Source organism: Eulemur rufifrons, chromosome 3 (genome assembly GCF_041146395.1).
Source record: "Eulemur rufifrons isolate Redbay chromosome 3, OSU_ERuf_1, whole genome shotgun sequence".
Lineage (NCBI taxonomy): Eukaryota > Metazoa > Chordata > Mammalia > Primates > Lemuridae > Eulemur > Eulemur rufifrons.
This window is the reverse complement of record NC_090985.1, coordinates 57251375-57268926: the sequence shown is the minus strand read 5'-3', so window position 1 is coordinate 57268926 and position 17552 is coordinate 57251375. Positions and strand designations below refer to the sequence as shown.

Below are 17552 nucleotides of genomic sequence, written 5' to 3'. Positions count from 1 at the left end.
AGCCTGGTGAGTAAAGCTTGTCAATGCGCATTCCTCTGGTGCCCCCTCCAGGAGATAAGGGTCTAAAGTTGTCTTTGGTGATCAGTCTTTCTTCCGTGGTAGAGAGGGAGTAGCCCTGGCCTCTTGTGTGTAGCCACCTGTGAAAAGTAAATTTACGCCCTACTTTTAGGCAAATGCGGGGGAGTGTGGAGGCAGAGAACTTTCTTGTATCTGCTACTCTGTTGCCTTCAGCTCAAAATAATCCTTACACCAAAGTGGCATATTTTGATCTCCTACACAGAGCATACCTCTGGGTGATGAAGTAAAAAAATAGTTTTCCTTTGTGTTTTTCCATGTTTTAAAAGTTTTCTAAGATTGAGTCTATTTTTTTGGAACTAGAAAAATACTAGTTAAATTAAATCTGTGCAGCAAAAGTACCTGGTTTGTTGCAAGCAAAAGTAACAATAAATGACCCCATATTCCGGACCCCTGGGGTGACCTCTTAACCATGCTGGGCAGGTGATCCCTGCTCACTGTCTGGCAATGCCAGTCCCCAAGCTGGCTCTGCTTGTCCTCAGAGCTTTGCTAATTTATCAGACTTGGTGGGCCAGTGGTTTAGCACTTGGCTGACTGTGTGACTCATGGGTCAACAATGTAACTAATGTGACTAATGGACAGGGCGCAGCGGGGAACTTGGCAGCTGGTGCTGGGCCATCGATAATCAGTACAACGTGTGTGCCAGGCACCGTTAGAACCTTCATCTATGTGGTCTTTTTAGCCCCATAAAGGTAGAATCGTTATTCCCATTTAATAGATGAGGAAGTCCCTGCGTCGCGGGTTAAGAAACCAGAGCTGCAATTTTTGTTTAGCCACCAATGAAAAGTGAAAACTCTGGGCCAAATGATGGATTTTAAGACGGTGTTTCTAGGAGCCCCAAGGCTCAGCAAAGATGCCGGGGAAAGGAGGGCTGCTGAGAGGGAAGCGCTGGCCATTGCACCTGGCCACAGCGGCTCCGCCTGGGTCTGTGTTCCACTTTGGCAGGGTGTGTCTACAGCTGTGCGGCCACACGGAGCCTGCAGGGCTCACAGGGGCCCAGTGCTCAGGGTCTAGTGCTCTGCAGGCACAATCTTGAAATCCTTAATAATTTTATCTTTGACTTGGTGTTTTGTAAGTAAATCCAGTGGACAGTGGAGCATGTGCTGGAACTTGGAGCTCTGACTCATGTTCGGCCCCACTTGCTGTTGCCTCCCTGGGATGTGTCCTCTGCTGCCTGCTCTAGACCCTGTGCCTGGGCCTCCCCCTCCTTCCCTCCTCCCCTGCTTCTCTCCTCCTGGGACGAGGGAGAAGGGTGCTGTGTTTCCCTTCCTTCCACCCCTGCAGGGACCTGGCTGTGGGTGTGGGGAGGATTAGGGTCAGGTGTACACCTTAAAGTGCCTCAGGGTGGGACAAGGGGGTGGCCACCTCCAGTTAGGCTGGCAGCACATGGTGCATTCAGTGGGTGGTTCAGAAGGGGCCTCCCCTCCCCTTCAACCCAGGCCGGGGTCGTGACACACATAGGAAATGGCAACATCTGTGTGGCACACTGGCAAACGGCAAAGGTAGCGCCGGCTAGCCTTGGATCCCACTCAGTAGCCCCGGGGGCTGAAGCAGCCCTACCCTAGCTCAGGGAAGTGGGATCTCTCCCTCAGTCTTGTGCTTTAAAGGCCCCTGCCCCTCCTACCTCAACAGCCCCACCCTTCCCGACAGGGCCTGAGTTATCCAGGGGACAAAGGGACGTACCTACCAAAGCCCCAGCCCTCCTTCAGGACTAATTGCTTTTCTACCCCCCAATTCATCACAGACGAATATATGGTCCTGCTGTGTGTGACTAATACCCAGCTCACACCCCTTGTGACTCACCACATGAGCTTGACAGCACCCAAAGTAGTCTATGCCCTGTTTAATCAGAGAAGTTCAATCAGACAAGTTTGCTCTTGGATGTTCTGGCAATGTCAAGTTGCTATAGAAATTTCTAAATGCTTGCACTCAGTTTTTCATACTTATCCCACAGCAGACCAGTGACAACAGTTTGGTCCCTGGGCCACGTTGAGTAGCTCTGTTCTAGACTCTTCTACAGGTGCTGGGACTCTAGAATGCAATCTAAATCCCACCAAATCCGAATCACACTAATCCTGCTTCCGGGGTCTTCATAGGTCTCTTCTCCTGACCCGTGCTGCAGGCGTGCACTCCCCTGGGCCCATGCTGTTTGCAGGGAGGACAGGGGCAGAGATGAGATGTGTGTGCTGGGGTGTCCATACACATGCGTTTCAGGCCCCTTTGGGGCAGGATGGAGGGGAAGGGGATGAGAAGAGAAAGGAACAGGCTGCGGCTGGCAGAGGAAGGGGGCCACAGAGACTTGGGGCAAACCCCTGTGAAGGAATCTCACCTAGAATCCACCCACGGCACCCCAGTATGCTGAAGCCTGCCAGTCAGGAAGCCCTGGACCATGCATTTCTACTGTGACTTCTGGTGTTTTGAATTCTGATTTCTATCCCACGGTCACAGCGAGAGCCCTTTAGCATCTGGCAGAGCAGATGGGCGACGTGTGGCTTGGTGTCCCATGGACGGCTGCCTCCTCGGCTGGGAGCTGCAGCGTCATCAGCCCTGCTCCGTCAACCACTCCTCCAGCGCCCAGTAGCTCGAGTGCACTGTGCTTCTGACGCCTGCCTCATGGCAAGTCCTTTCCCGACACCCAGGAAAAGGATTTTGTTTATCTTCCTTAAGTTTGATTAAAAGCAAGCCCAGGCGAACACCCCAAAGGAAAGAGAAACAAATGACAATTTTTTAAAAAGCTACACAATTTGCCAATAGACATATAAATAATATAATATTTCTAGTAAATCAAAAAGCATAAATCCAAGCAATGAGATACTTTATTTTGCCTGCTAAATTGGCAGAGATGAGAAAGAAGAATATTCAGTATTTGTGAGGTTTAGGGAATATTGCTGTTTTGTCTACTGGTGGCAGAAGGGCAATAAGGAGAAAGATTTATAGAGGTAAGTTTGGGAATATCTTGTAAAAGACTGGAAAATATGATATCCTTTGAAATCTAGAAGACATTGTTCCATAGTTTTCTTTCATTGGTTGCTGATGAAAAGTTGTCAGTCTCAATCTTGACTTTTTTCCTCTTCTGGGGCTGTTCTTGTTGTCACTGATATTCTGAAATTTCACTAGGATAATTATCTTGCCAAGTATTTGGTAGACTATTTCAAGTTTGGGTTTCACATCTTTCTTCAGTTCTGAGAAATCCTTTTGTATTATTTCTGGGAATATTGCTTCCCCTCAATCTTCTCTAGCCTCTCCTTCTAAAACTGTTGTTAGATCAAAGTTTAATTTCTAGATTTCTATCCTATGTTTCCTAATATGTTTTCCACACACTCACTGTTTTGTGCTACTTTCCAGGAGAATTCCTTAGCTTGCCCTTTCAGCTCACTACATTGCTCTTCAACTATGTCTATCCCCCTATTTAGCTTCTCTAATGAGATTTTTTTTTCCTCTCTCTCATCTCAACAGTGAAGATTATTATTTGAACATTTCTGAACCTTTTTGAGTCGCTCATGTCCTCAGTTTGTGGTTATAATATCTTCCTTCATTTTTCTGAGCAGACTGGTTACACTTCTCTAAAATTCTCTTCTGTATACCATACTAACTCCATTTCCTTTGGGTCTCTAACAGAGAGTTAGTTGTTTCTCTTTAATAGTGTTGGCCTTCCCCAAATGTTTGCTTGTTCTTGTACTAATTTTTGTAACTGAAATTTCCTACTTGAATGTTGTCTGCACCTATCTGAGAAGCCCCAGAGGCAGGGACTACTATTGACCTGACTCTTGGCACTGTTTTCAGAAAGCCAGGGTTTCCTCTTTTTCTCAGGTGTCTCCAGCCTCTGAGACACACCCCTTCACAGACTCCTGCATCGTTGCCGTGTGGCCTCAGCTGGTTGAGAGGTGGAACGACCGAGCCATGTGGCAGCTCCTGGCCTCCCTGTGGCTACAGCAGAGCCTCTGCCTGCTTCTTGCCTCCCACTTGGCACTCCCCTTCCTGCGTCATCTTTTCTCTTTCCAATGAGATATTTTCATCCTTCATTAATTCCTCCCATTGTGTTTAAGTGAGGCTATTTAAACCTCTATCAGTTCTTGGCATTTGCTCTGTGAGGCACACATGTTCAGTCCTATACTTTGAGGTGGAATAATGCAAAACTCTCTGTATAACCTTCAAGCTAGTAATCCCACTTCTAGGAATTTATCCCCAGGAAGTAACTAAAAATAAAACTTTAACCACAAGGAGTTTCATCACAGTAACAGTTATCATGAAAAGGTGGAAACAAGTATCCAATCAGATGGGATTAGTTAAATAAACGGTGACATATCCATACACAGCAGACGTGTGTGAAAAACAATATGGCAGAATATTTGATGGCATGAAAACATGTCATCAGGTTATCACTAAGTGAAAATTTCAGGTTATAAAATTACTTTAAAATCTAACTTTTGGAAAAAGTACACATGTTCTCGTAGAAAAGCATAGCTATGGACGTTGGGATTTCTGGTAACTTTTGTTCTTTCTTTTTGACTATCTTTTTGTCCACAATCTTGGGATTGTTTGCAAAAACTGCCATGTACCAGCCTGTGGTGCCATTCTCCACTTACCTTCCCCAGGTGTGCTGGAAGATGGACTATCCTCCAATGGTGTGCCCCGATCTACAGCCCCAGGTGGAATATCCAACCCAGAGAAGAAGACAAACTGTGGGACTCAGTGCCCAAATCCCCAGAACTTCAGCTCAGGCCCTCTGACCCAGAAACAGAATGGCCTTCGGACCACAGAGGTAAGTTCCCAGCCACAGAATTGCCTAGGGATTAGAGAATTGGGGGCAGGAGGGGGATTGCTTCAGGGTTGAGCCACCCAGAGGCTGTGTCCCAGGCAGGATGACTCAGCTTGGCAATGGAAATTCTCCACCCTGCTATATAAAATTGCTGCAAACCCCACCCCAACCCCAGCCTTTCCCCTGCCTGAGGGTTGCTGTTTTTTGTTCACTCTGGGGAAACAGGTCCTTGATATTTGCACTCTAAAGGAAGTGTGTTTGCTTAAGTACAGCTTTGTTGAAGGATCTCCTTTTCCGTGGCAGCTCTTACTGTCTTGATGTGAGGATTGTGCTGTTTAGAGGAACCAGGCTTAGGCCAGAGAGCTGGCCACTCGCAGGGGTGGCCGAGTGGGGAGTAGGCAAAGGAAGGAGAGAGACCAGAGTGGTAGGAGACAAGCCTGGCATTTTGTCTCAGACCCTCCAACCAGGTGGGCACTGGAAGGGTCCCCAAGGGTGGCTCTCATAGCAGAATGTGGTGACAGCATCATCCAAGACTATTTGTTGGAGAGGGGGCAGGGCAGTGGAGTTCCTGTACCTGGCTGGCAATCTTTCTGGTCCTTTCTTTTCTCCTAGAGCTATTGTGGAAGTGTTCATCCTGCTGCCCTTGGCTTCTCCCATGGGTGTAGGAAGGCACAGACCAGAATGAATGCTCTCAGTAGGCCGGGCTCTCGGGTCTGCAATCTCTTTCTCCTGCTCAGATCCTCCCTCCAACTTCCTCACCCTCCCCAAGCTCCACCTGCTTCCTTGTCTGAGCTCCAAACCGGTTTTCTCCCATCTCCTCTGTCAAAACTTGCTGGTCCTGTCTATCCCTTCAGGCCAATGCCATGTGTTTCCTGAGGGTAAAACTCATTATCTAATGATGGAATTCTTGCTCACATCAATGAGTTGCGTTTCTAAGCTTTGGCCAGAAAACCTATTGCAAATTCAGCTCTAAAGCTCATAACTAAGGACTTTACAGAAATCACTTAATCTCTCAGAATCTCAGGTTCCTTATCCACACAATGGCCATAATACCAACATGAGTGAACAGATGGGCCTGCTCCCTGAGGCGTACTTAAGAATGGCAGGAAGGATTTACAGGGGAGAGTTAGGCACACGGCCTCCACAACCACTTAAATGAGACACTAGCAGCGGCTAGTGTAAGAGGTGGGTAGACAGGAGGCTAATGGTGACCTTCCTGCGTTGTGGGTCCTGTGTTGTCTACTCATTGCCGTCTTCCAGGGCCATCTGGGTCTCACGGAACTGTGTGTAGAGCTTGGTGACTGCTCTAGTGCAGGCCCTGACACTTGTCCTCTAGTCTCCTCCCCACACATGTGCCCTGTGTGTTGAGCCAGGATGGGCCTCGGTAGGGAGGAGGCAGCTTTCCTGGTGGATGGCGTGATCCACACACGTTACCTCATTTCCTGCCACTGTCATTTATCACTTTAAAATTGTGTTTCGCAGCTGAAAAGGTGCTTTTGGGTTTGCTGGCTCAGTAAGTCCTTCCTAGAGCATTGTGAAGTAAGCATCACCCCCATTTTGTGCACAAGGAAACTGAGGCTCATTTGGTTGTGTGACATGAATAAGGCCACATATGTGTTGGAGATAATTGTCAGTAAATTTAAATTGTAAAAGGTTGCTGTCAGAAAGGTGGAGCATGAGATCCTAAAGTACTTGTTTTAGAAGAATTATGTATTAGTCAACTATTGCCTCAACAGTGCTGCATAACAAAGCACATCAACATTCTGTGGCTTAAAACAACCACTGTTTTCCCTTCTCACGGTGAGCTGCAACTCAAATAGGCCAGGCCTGATTTTGGCTCCGGGCTCGGTTTATTTCATGTGCATTATTCTGGGAATCGGGCAGAGAGAGCAGCAGCTCTCATAGGTATATTCTTCTCATGACTATGGCAGAAACTACAGAGGGCAAAGCCAGACTGCTTGAACACAGTTCATGACTCTACTCACACCATACCCACTAACGTCCTGTTGGTCAAAGCAAGTCAAATGAACAAGCCCAACATTAAGCAAAGAGGCACACTCCATCCAAAGTAGAGAGACAGCAAAAAATTAGGAGCAATAGTGCAGTCTACAACAAATAACACGCATACAGAAAAAGGCAGAAGTCACAAGTTCAATGAATTTTAATGAGCTGACACACCCACAGAACCATCGTGCAGGTGAAAATGTAGAACGTTATCACTCGCCCAGAAGTCCCCTATGCACTCTTCCCAGCCACCATCCATCCTCTACAATGTAACCACGCTTCTGACTGCTAGCATTGTAGATCAGTTTGGTTTATTCTTGGGACTTTTATAAATGGAATAACACAGTGTGTGCCTTTTTGTGTGTGGCTTGTTTTGCTCGGCATTATCCTTGTGAAAATCATCCATGTTGTTGTGAGTTGGGATAATTTTATCATTTTCATTGTTATGTATTTTTCATTATATGAATTCACCACAATTTAACCATTTTACTGGATGAGTATTTGGGCTGTTTCCAGTTTGGAGCTATCGTGAACAATATAGCTGTTAACATTCTTGTGTGTGCCCTTTGGCAGACATTCCCTTCTTTTGAGCATATACCTAGGAGTAGAGTTGCTGGGTCATAGGAAAGGAATATATTTGACTCTAGATATTGACAAATAGTTTTCTAAAGTGGTTACACCACTTTACACTCTAACCAGCAGTGGATGAGTCCCAGCTATGGAAGACAAGAATTTAAAATCAGTAAGTTGTGCTTAGCGTGTCTTCCTGAGACCTGTAATAGTAATAATTGTGTGTTCTAGGTACAACATAGCACACTAAATGCTTTGTTATATTATCTCACTTAATCCTCACAATACCTCTAAAATGTTGATATTGTGGTCTCCAGGTTAGAGAAGAGAATTGAGACTCAAACAGAGCTAAGGAAAGCATGCCCCCACACCGCACACACAATCTGGGAGCTCCTGGGACAGCTGAAGTGGGGACAGGCAAAGCCAGCCTCCACAGGGCTCCAGCAGCTGCAGAAACTGTGTCACAGGGAAATGACGACCATACCTCTGACCAACACGGCTCCACTGAGTGGATGATCACATCCATAAGCAGTCCAGGCAGCTTTTGTTTTTGCAGTTCAATGAACCAAAATAAGACCAAGGAGCAGATAACTTCAGTTTTCAGTGTTCAGACAATTGCTGAAGTTTATCAGTGGTCTTTAAATCCTGAGACCTCAACAGCCATCAGACACCCTGAGTCCCTCAAAGGCCAAGGCAAAGGTTTTCCATCTAAAGGTGTCTAAGGTATAAGTTTACAAGGCAAGTTTCCCTCTGATTAAAGCTTCTGTAGCAGAGCTATCTCATACCGACACTCAGCAGCCTCTCATCTGCCTAGAATCTGCCAAAAGAAAATAATTTTCTTCCTATCCCCTCCTGGGCCTTTGATATACTGTCTCCTCCTAGTTTGTCTCTTATATTCTGGGCCAAAGCTCCGTATCCACTTGCCTCTTCTGGTCTTCCTTTGTACCCCCAAGATGGCCTAGTAGCATTTCACAGCAATCCCTTTGTGCATCATTCTTTGGCATTTTTCTAAGCTTTCCTTCTCCAGAAGACCCCATTTCGTGAAGCATGCATCCTCAGTCACATGCCTGCTGCAGTTTCCCATTCAGATTTACAAAACAAGTCTGTGTGTTTAAGGCAATCCTTAGGCCTGGAAAATTTCCTCATCAGTTCCTATAACTGCTCTTAAGATTCATTCATCAAGTGTTCACGGAGTGCTGTCGAGGTGCCAGGCACTGTGCTAGTGCCAGGGATCCAGGAGGGGAAGAAGCAGACATGGTTTTTGCTCTGAAGCCGCTGCCACTTGTAATGGGGGTGAGGGTGGAGAGTCAGATAATATAGAATAAATAAGCAAAGCACTTACTGTCTCCAAATGGTACTAGGAAGGAAAAAGAAAGTCTCTAGGGGGTAGAAACTACTCCATCTAACACAGATGCCGTCCCACAGTTCAAAGCGCTTTCTGGAGGGTGTGTGGGGAGCACCTAATGTCACTAATGACTGTGAGCAGCAACAGCTCATGTTCTGGGCCTTTCTCCACTTCATAGCTTCATAAACAAACTGTCTTCCTTTTTTTTCAATTCCCTCTGGCCCCTGCCTTATGCCTGGTGTTAATAGGTGCTAACTGGCAAAAAGATTGTGGCAAAGATGATCTTTCACAAATTGAAACTGACTGTCTCTGTGGGGAGCTCTTTCGCTTTCTTTATTGCATCTTGATTTCCTCGATCATTTGGGGCCTTATTGACTCTGCAGGGTCTGGCAGATCACTGGCTCAGTCTCCTCCGCCCAGCTCCTGGTCTGAGCTCCACAAGCAGCTCGAGAGGCAGATCTGTAGCTGCCTGTCTCCTGCTGCCCATCGTTGTTCAGGAACTCTGGGCTGCCTCCAAACATTCACCAAATGTGCCATGTCCTTGGGCTTAGGTCTCGTTTTTTTTTTTTCCCCTCCTAAACTACCTCCTCAAGTATTCAGCTAGAGTAGAAATGTGTGTGTAGATAGAGCTCTATGCAGACAAAAAGCTCCAAATATATGGCTGACCTCCCAAGGAGCCTTCATGCCTTCAGAAGCTGCATATTTTCGAGTTGCTTTATTATTCTTGGCAAAGTGACCAGACCGTGCTAAAGGAATCAGCCAATGGACTGATTCTCAGCTAAGGAGCTTCCTCCCTCTGCCCTTCCCCCACCCCCAGTGTCTGGCCCAGCCTAGGAGAGACGGGGCAGCCCCACTGAGATGGGAGACCCGATCAACAAAGCAGGATAGGACCAGCCCAGAATTTCTCCTGGACAACAATACCATGAGACATATCAGGGAAGAGTTTAGAAAGCAAATATGAGTCTCTCCTAGAAAAATAAAAACAAGACATTAAACAGAGGCAAAGAACAAAAGAAACCACTGGACAAAACTAAAGAGAGGGAAAGCTGTTAGAAGGGCACTTTGTTTACCTATTGGGTACAAGGAACACTCTTCTGGTGACAGACACACTAAAAGCTCCTAAACATTATACAACGTATCCATGTAACAAAAATTTGTACACTCTTAATATTTTGAAATAAAAGAAGAAGCACTTTGGTGCACTCACTAGCTCAAGACTGGGAGAAAGGAAGGTATTTAGCAGTACAGGGATACGCACCTATTTATTGTAGAGATTTGCAAGATACACTATTTGTCTAAAAGTCTGCGGGAAAACCAGTTCAGTTAAAAGGCTCTCAGGGCAGAGCCCTCCTTCTTCTTTACATTCTTCCCTTGACCCCTGAGCCCACTTCAGGGTTATGCACCTGACAGGTACTCGATAACTATGTGTTGATTGAATGAAACAGCCTCATACTTGGCTCAGATTAGAAAAGGTTTCCCATGGCTCGGACCCCACCCATCCTGGCTCTGCACCACCATCATAGGATGACTGTTTTCTCAGTTGCTTTTCTAAAGCAGGTTCTGCTGCCTTCCTAATGTTGATCTTCTATCTGAGATTCAAGTTGAAAAGCAACAATCCCTTTTGGCACTTGCTAAAACCCCTAGGCTGAGTGAGTCTACATGATAACTGGGCATAGGACAGTGGTCTGCACAGAATTTGCTCCAGGCTTGGAGGATTCTTGAGAGTTTTGCCTGAAGCATGGTCTGGCATTGCCTTCCCAGGCTAGCAGCTGGCCCTTGGAGGAGTTGCTAAGATCGAATGTTCCCTGACTGACCTCACATTGATGCCATAAAAATTCACAAAGCAGCAGCAAATAAATTCATGGAATTTTGGAACAACTAGAGGTTTGTTATTGTCCTTCTCCCTTTAGTGGGACCTGACTGAAAAGAAGTCAAATGAGTTGAGTTGCAGCTGACAAAGCTCTGGTCTTTAATCTTTGGGGAAGAAGGAGAGGAGGAAACCAACATTTTTGGAGTCCCTACTATGTTCCAGGCACACTATATATAACATTGTCTTTAACCCTCACAACTCCAAAAGGTAAGAGGCATTGTTCTCCACTTGGGAAAATAGAGGCTCAGAAACTAGGGATTTGGCCAACATGGCCCAGGAAGTAGTGATTTGGCTGTGTTAGAATTCAAACCCAGGTCTGTCTGCCTCCAAACCCCATGTTCTTCCTTCCCATTACTTGAAACACAATGGAGAATTTAGAGTGAGCTTCAGCAGAGTTGTGGGAGGCTGGATGTAGGACCTGGGGCCACCATCTTTAGTTTGACTCACCACCTGTATTGACATTGGCCTTGGGCAAATTGCATTAGCCTGAGTGATTTCAGCTGCCTTGTTGGGAAAGTGACCACAATAACATTCCCACTTGTCTCTCAGGGATGGTGCAAGGAACAATCAATCATGAACATGACTGACATCCTATAGGGAAGCCCTAGGACATTTAGGCAGGACAATGCAAACAATTTCTGTTCCCAGGGATTTCTCTCTCCTTTCTTTCTGTTCTTTAGACTTATCTTCACACATGTATTCATCATCAAATTATTTACTGAATGTCTGTTATGGGATAGGCTAGGTCTCTACCTTCTTGAAGTTTATAATCTGATGAGAAAGTAGAAAATAAGCAAACAAACAGATAAATGTATAGTTGAAACTGTAGTTAAAGGCCAGGAAGGAAAGAGTATAGGGAGAGAGACTAACAGGACCCCATGCTTATATATGATCAGAAAACCCCTGCAACGCTCCTTAAGAAATTATTAGCTGTGATTGCCTGTGGGGAAGGCAGAAAATCCAGGAGCCAGGAAGCAAGTGTTACTTTTCAATGTGGCCTTCTCTAGGAACTCTGCAAATTTCTTTTTATCATAATTATATTGCCTTTATAATTAAAAAATACTAATTATATGGAAAACTTGGTGTCTCATAAATCATTAATTCTTGCTTAATGTTTGCATTAGTGTCTCAGTAAGCCTTGCTTTTCTTTGTTTTCTGCAAAGAACTGTGAAAAGGTTCATACAATCCCATGTCAGGTACAAATATATTTGTGGAGTCCAACAAAGCCAAGAACATTTCTGTTTCCATTTGGGGGGAAAGTGAGAAAAGGCTAAACAAAATGTAGCTGCAATCTTGAATCCAGGTCTCTGTGGAGCAGCCAAGCTGTCCCCACCTCCACGGGGAACAGGCTGGATCATTGACTTCTGAACCCCAGGAGAAACAAGTCCATCCGGGTTAGAGACTGCCAAGAAATTATCACAGTCAATCTGGTTACCCTTGAGAAATGGCAAGCAATACATTACTTTTAATTAAGAGTCAGTACCAAGAGGACTAAAATCTATGATTCACAGGGTACTAAAACTGCAAAAATTAAAATGAGGCAAGGAAAGAATAGAAAAACTGTGAAACTAGGTGAGAAACAAGAGGTGGCCCATTAACAAGAGTCAATGGTGATAAAACTCACAAAACAAGAATATTAGAAGTAGAGGAAGGATTGAATTCACAGACAGCTGCATAAGAAAAAAGTGCCAAATAGGCTTCTCTCATCATCGGATTGGGAACCATAGGATTTTTTTTAAAGCTAGTAATTGCAATAGGGACACATTTTCTTTTCCTGTCATTAAAAAAAGGGAGTGGGGTGTTAAAAGGTCTTGCTAGCTGAAAATCACATCAGAGGGGAAAATATCTATGTTGTATAAAGTGTCACAGCCACTGAGGGACGAAATAGTGTAATTGTTCTTTGTATTTACATAGCTCTTTCCTCACAGGAGGGCAAAGAAACTAACTTCTCAGAACTTCTAGAGAAAATATCTGGCACTTCAGTTTTCTTTTTCACCTTCTTTTTCTCTCTCTCATTTGGGCTTGGAATCTAAGGTTTCCAAGTCATAACTAAATTGCAGCAACTTCCAACCTCCTGAATATTCTCACAGCTGTCAAAGGGGTGGGTGCCTTTTGGTTAATGTCTCAGATTCAAAAGCTTCTCTTTTATAAAATGTTTCCAAGAAAATGCATTGTTGTTCTAATTGTTTAATTTACATTGTCATTCTATTAATAAATTGTTTAATTTGCTAAATTTAATGCAATGTAATTATTTGAAAGTGGATTTGTTTACACTTTGGAATCGTCTGCGCCCATAACTGGAGTATAAAACTCTGGTTTGTTGCTGTATCCATAATCATCTCTTTCAGAGTTGTTGTTGATGCTATTTAGAAGGAGCAGTAGTCATAGTTTCAGTAGAATGAGGTTTTAGATTTCAGTTTTCTGTGTTTGACTGACATCATCTTTTGGCAAATAAAATTGATGCTAATAGCTGTAATTGGGGTGACTAATCATCCTGGTTTGCTGGGGCCTGAGGTGGTTTCTGGGATGTGAGACTTTTAGTTTCAAAATGTATCAGTCCTGGATAAACAGGGAGAAAAGTTGGTCACCTTATGAATGCTATGTGACATACTTAATTCTACCAAAAAAAAAAAAAAAAAAAACGAAAAAGCAGGCATTATTTTCCCATTTTTCGGTTAATGGAACTGAGACTCAAAGGTTAAAGCAACATGTCTTGTTACAGCTACCTGGTGGCAAAGGCTTGCTCTAAATCCAGGTCTGTCTGGCCCCAAAGCTTGTGCTCTGAAATTTCCATTGTGCAGGCTTGTGATACACAGGTTTAAGAAATTGCCACATTGTGACTGGGATTACAATCATATATATTCTATGACTGTTCCAGGAATTTTGTAGCGTTTGACTCTTTATTTAATGAGCTTGGAAATCCAACTACTGAATTTTTTCTTAGATTTTTAAGCTTAGAAATGCAGACTGGAATAGAGAACAGTATGTCATCTTTAATAACCTTTTGTGACATCTTGCCAACAATCTTTTCTGAAGAAAAGCATTTCTGCAGTCTGGAAAGTTTACATTTCTATTCTGGAAAGTTCCACCACTTCCCGCTACTTTGAGGGACGTGCTGCTGTCAACCTTGCTCCCGTCAAAGATGGCCTCTGTGTCTCTCTCCCCTGCCTCAGTCCTCGGAGCTTGTATGTAATAACGCCTAGGGTGGAAGTCAGATGGAACTGGCCTCACAGTGGCCACACTTTTCTTTAGGAAACAGAATCGTTGCTTTTTTTTTTCGTCTGTGTGTGTGTGAGATTAGCACGCATAAGGAAGTCCAATGTGAGGTGGGAAGATGAAGTAACTACTCTTAGGAAAAATTCCTTAAAGGACATGAGGAGTTGGTTGTGGATGGATAACCAGAGATATCTAGTTTGAAGGTTGTGAGACTCTGTGAGCTCTCTGCTTTGGGGAAAAAATAAACTCCTAAGAATCTTTGCCAGCCCTGGTGCCAGTTCAGGCATGGAAAATCTGAGTGTAAGACTGAACCCTAAGCAGTGTTGCTTACTGGTCATTAAAGCAAGAGTCCGCTGACAAATGCAGTGTGCTTATTCATTCATTCATCCATTTATTCCACCAAAGTTAAACTGAGAACCTACTCTGTCTCAGAACCGCTCTAGGCACTGGGAACCCAAGGAGGAAAACAATGAAATCCTAGTTCATGAAATCAATAGATGAGGCACAGAGTCAAAATTATCCTTGGACATTCCTCAAATCACCCACAAAGTATTATCTTAGAGCAGGTTCCCCAGAAGCAGAGCCTGAGATGAGGATTCTTGTAGAAGTATTGAAAATGTACTCTCAGGTGAAATCTGCACGGTAGTGGAGGAGGCAGGGCAGGGCAGGGCAGGGCAGGGGACCAAGTCCAGCAGATACATGAACTCAGCTGAACAGCTGCAGTCTGGCCTCGGCCTGATCCCACAGGGAGCTCTGGAGCACGCCTGGCATCATAGACTTATACTCCTTGAGGCAAAAGGGCCAGACTTTTGTTTCCCTAAAAATCAGTCATTGGCTGTGGGCCTCTCCAGGAATAGGGTGTAACCTATTGGCATCCCTGGCGGAGGTGGCTCCAATCAGATGAGGGCAGTTCTCCAAAGCAGGTTGCTGTGTGAGCAGTTAGCAGCCAACGTTCAGAGCCACTGACTCTGCTTGGCAAAGTCTGGGGCATATGGGGAGGGGCAACACCAGCAGCTACACTGGCACACAGGATTTATGTGACATACTAGAAACCTACAGAGCAATTGTTAACAAATACAGAAGAACAATTTATTTTTCTCCAGTGGTGCCAGAGGCCACCATTTCTGTGGGTGCACGACAGTGGAAGTAGTTGGCTTGTGTTCGGGCGTCAGGGTGTATGAAAAATACGCATCTCCCGACACCCAGCACGGGAAGATGCTCACACCGTAAGGGTTGCTCCTGCAGGACCTGAGACGGACTCTGTTTCCCGGAAGCAGACTGAGAGCTGTCACTATACCCGCTGTTTAGTAGGAAGGGCCCTTGGGGTCAACCCAGGGCAGCAGGAGAGGGCAGAGGGAGAAGCTGAGCCACGACCCTGCTGACAACTGCCACAGCCGCCCGCCCCAGGGGGCGCTCTGGAGCTAAACCGCTTGTGGGACCTGTTTGGGGCCTAAATGGTCGTGCCTTATGCCCCTCCATTTACCACCTCAGGAGCTCGGGTGAGGTGGCTCTCTGCAGCTGAGGCCACCCTTGAAGGGACAACTGGAGGCTGTTTGCTGACTGTTCTCCCTGCAGTGGGTATTGGCAGTCCAGCCACTGGTGGACACGAGCTCACCGTGTGCTCATTCCCAGCGCACAGTCCTTGAGTGGAAGGGGTGCGAGATTGCCCCTCACTAGCTAAAGTCGTTTTCTATTTGGGGAGGGCGGGGGTGGGGATTGGGCACATATGCTTTAATATTTAATATTAATTCTGGACCTTTATCGTTGGTTTATCTTTACTTAGAAGTGGATAGTCTTTCCTTTATTAAGTGGTTTTTTTTTTTTCCATTTTTGTTTAGTGACAGGCATTACCCTATTTAATCCTTAAAATAACCTTATAAGGTGGATAGTATTATTATTCCCCATTTTATAAATGAGCATTAGAGAGGTTAGAAAAAACTTGCCCATAGTGAAATTATATAGCCAGTATGTGAACCAAAGTCTGTCTGACTTCAAAGCTCAAACCTTAACTACTCTGCTAAAGCCAACTATGAAACCTTTCACATTACTCTTTGATGTACTTTCTTAGCTATTAATAATTAATTCATTCATTTGATAATGTTTTAAGCCAGGCTCTGTGTTGGGTTGGTATTAGAGATCCATCAGAGAAACCTCTGAAACAGAGCTTATGTGTATGTGTTCTTGTGGGTCATTCTTCCTGCCTGTGTGTGTGTGTGTGTGTGTGTGTACGCAACAACCTCAAAAGATTAATGCAAATTCAAGGACCTTTGGATATTTCCTAGTGACTCCATGCACTGTTTTGAACTTTCCAACAGGCTAAAAGAGATACTAAGAGAATGTCTGCAAAAGAAGTCACCATTAATGTTACAGACAGCATCCGACAGATGGACAAAAGTCGAAGAATCACAAAGAACTGTGTCAACTAGCAGAGTGTCCAAATAGCAAGTGGATGGACTTCTTTGTTGCCCTTCACAATCCTGGATCCAATCAAGGAAGCTTGACAAGAAAGCAGATGCCCCTTGCTCAACCTGAACGCTGCTGAGTGCCTTGAGAGACCGTCTTACCTGGCAGCAAACAGCTGCCTGAGTTGTGGGGACCTTCTGAGCCTCCTGTTTATCATGTAAATATATTGGCACAGAGCTCACGTTTGCTAATGAACTGCAGACATGCAGTTCAGTTTGCCTCTTTGCAACTCCTATGACAGGGTCTGGTGTAAAAGAGCTAATGCTACAGATCAGTTTATGAGGTGGAGAAAAGCAGGAGGAGTGGGTCTCCTGGGTGAAAGATCCGCACCTTAGCACTAAGCTCTCCTGGCCACAAAAGTGTGTTCGGTTTCAGGCAAGCTTATTCTTTCCTTTTTTCTTTTTAAATACCACTATCCCAAAACTTACCATGTTCACTAAAAAGCTGGCTTTTACCCAACTCTAAATACAGATATACAAGAAGTCAAGAACAGGAAAACTTCCCGTTATCCTTGTTTTCTTAGATCTTGGTATGAGATCAGATCCAGTTCCTCATGCACTAACCCTGCCACACCCATGGCGTGTCTTTGGGAGGTCTCTGTGATGCAGTCACCCCTGCTCCTTATCTGCCTGGAAAGTCCTCCAAGCTGGCACCATGTTGGCCTCCAGACCATAATGTCACCATCCTTGTGGCCAAACTAGGATATCCGTCAAGGCTCAGCCAGACATTGCAGTTTTTCATAGCTTTCCTGTTCCCTGTGCTTGTCTTCTTGAGCGTTCTCCCTCTCCACTTGGGCCATTTGCAATTGTCAGTCAAAGACTGGACACCGCTTGCGAGAGGGAGATAACCGGGAACGTGTGGCAGCGCGCAGCTTCCCCTTGGCCTGTCTGTACACAGCCTGAGGACTGTGTCATTTTGGCACCTGCAACAAAATCACTTTAGAAAGTCAGTACCCAGTTGATGTGTATTCACATTGACGTTGGATTGATGTGTACTGAATTAGAAATCAGGTAGCTGACACAGAAAAAGGATGTTTTAATAGAAATAATTTTCTAGCATTTTCTTTAAACATGTTCAACTGGAAGTATTTTCTTCCAAAATAATATAGCATGATTTTTAAAGGACTGTTAACATGCCTGGGGTTGGGAAAGGTAGGACTAAAGTTGTACCAAACTATACCAATAAACTCCATGTCTAGCAGAAATAGGCATCCTGATGGTGTGTGTTTATACAACATAGTCCAGAGAACT

General features: G+C 44.9%; 1 protein-coding gene across 2 annotated transcripts in view; it reads left to right on the top strand.

Moving 5' to 3' along the window:
- Nucleotides 1-16265, top strand: part of BAALC (BAALC binder of MAP3K1 and KLF4) — a 65513-nt gene extending 49248 nt beyond the window's left edge. For both annotated transcript variants that reach the window (XM_069466160.1, XM_069466159.1), the window contains 2 exons: nucleotides 4671-4837; nucleotides 16155-16265. In XM_069466160.1, coding sequence (XP_069322261.1) covers nucleotides 4671-4837; nucleotides 16155-16265 — 278 coding nt within the window. The remainder of the gene's footprint in view (nucleotides 1-4670; nucleotides 4838-16154) is intronic.
- Nucleotides 16266-17552: the final 1287 nt, after the last annotated feature.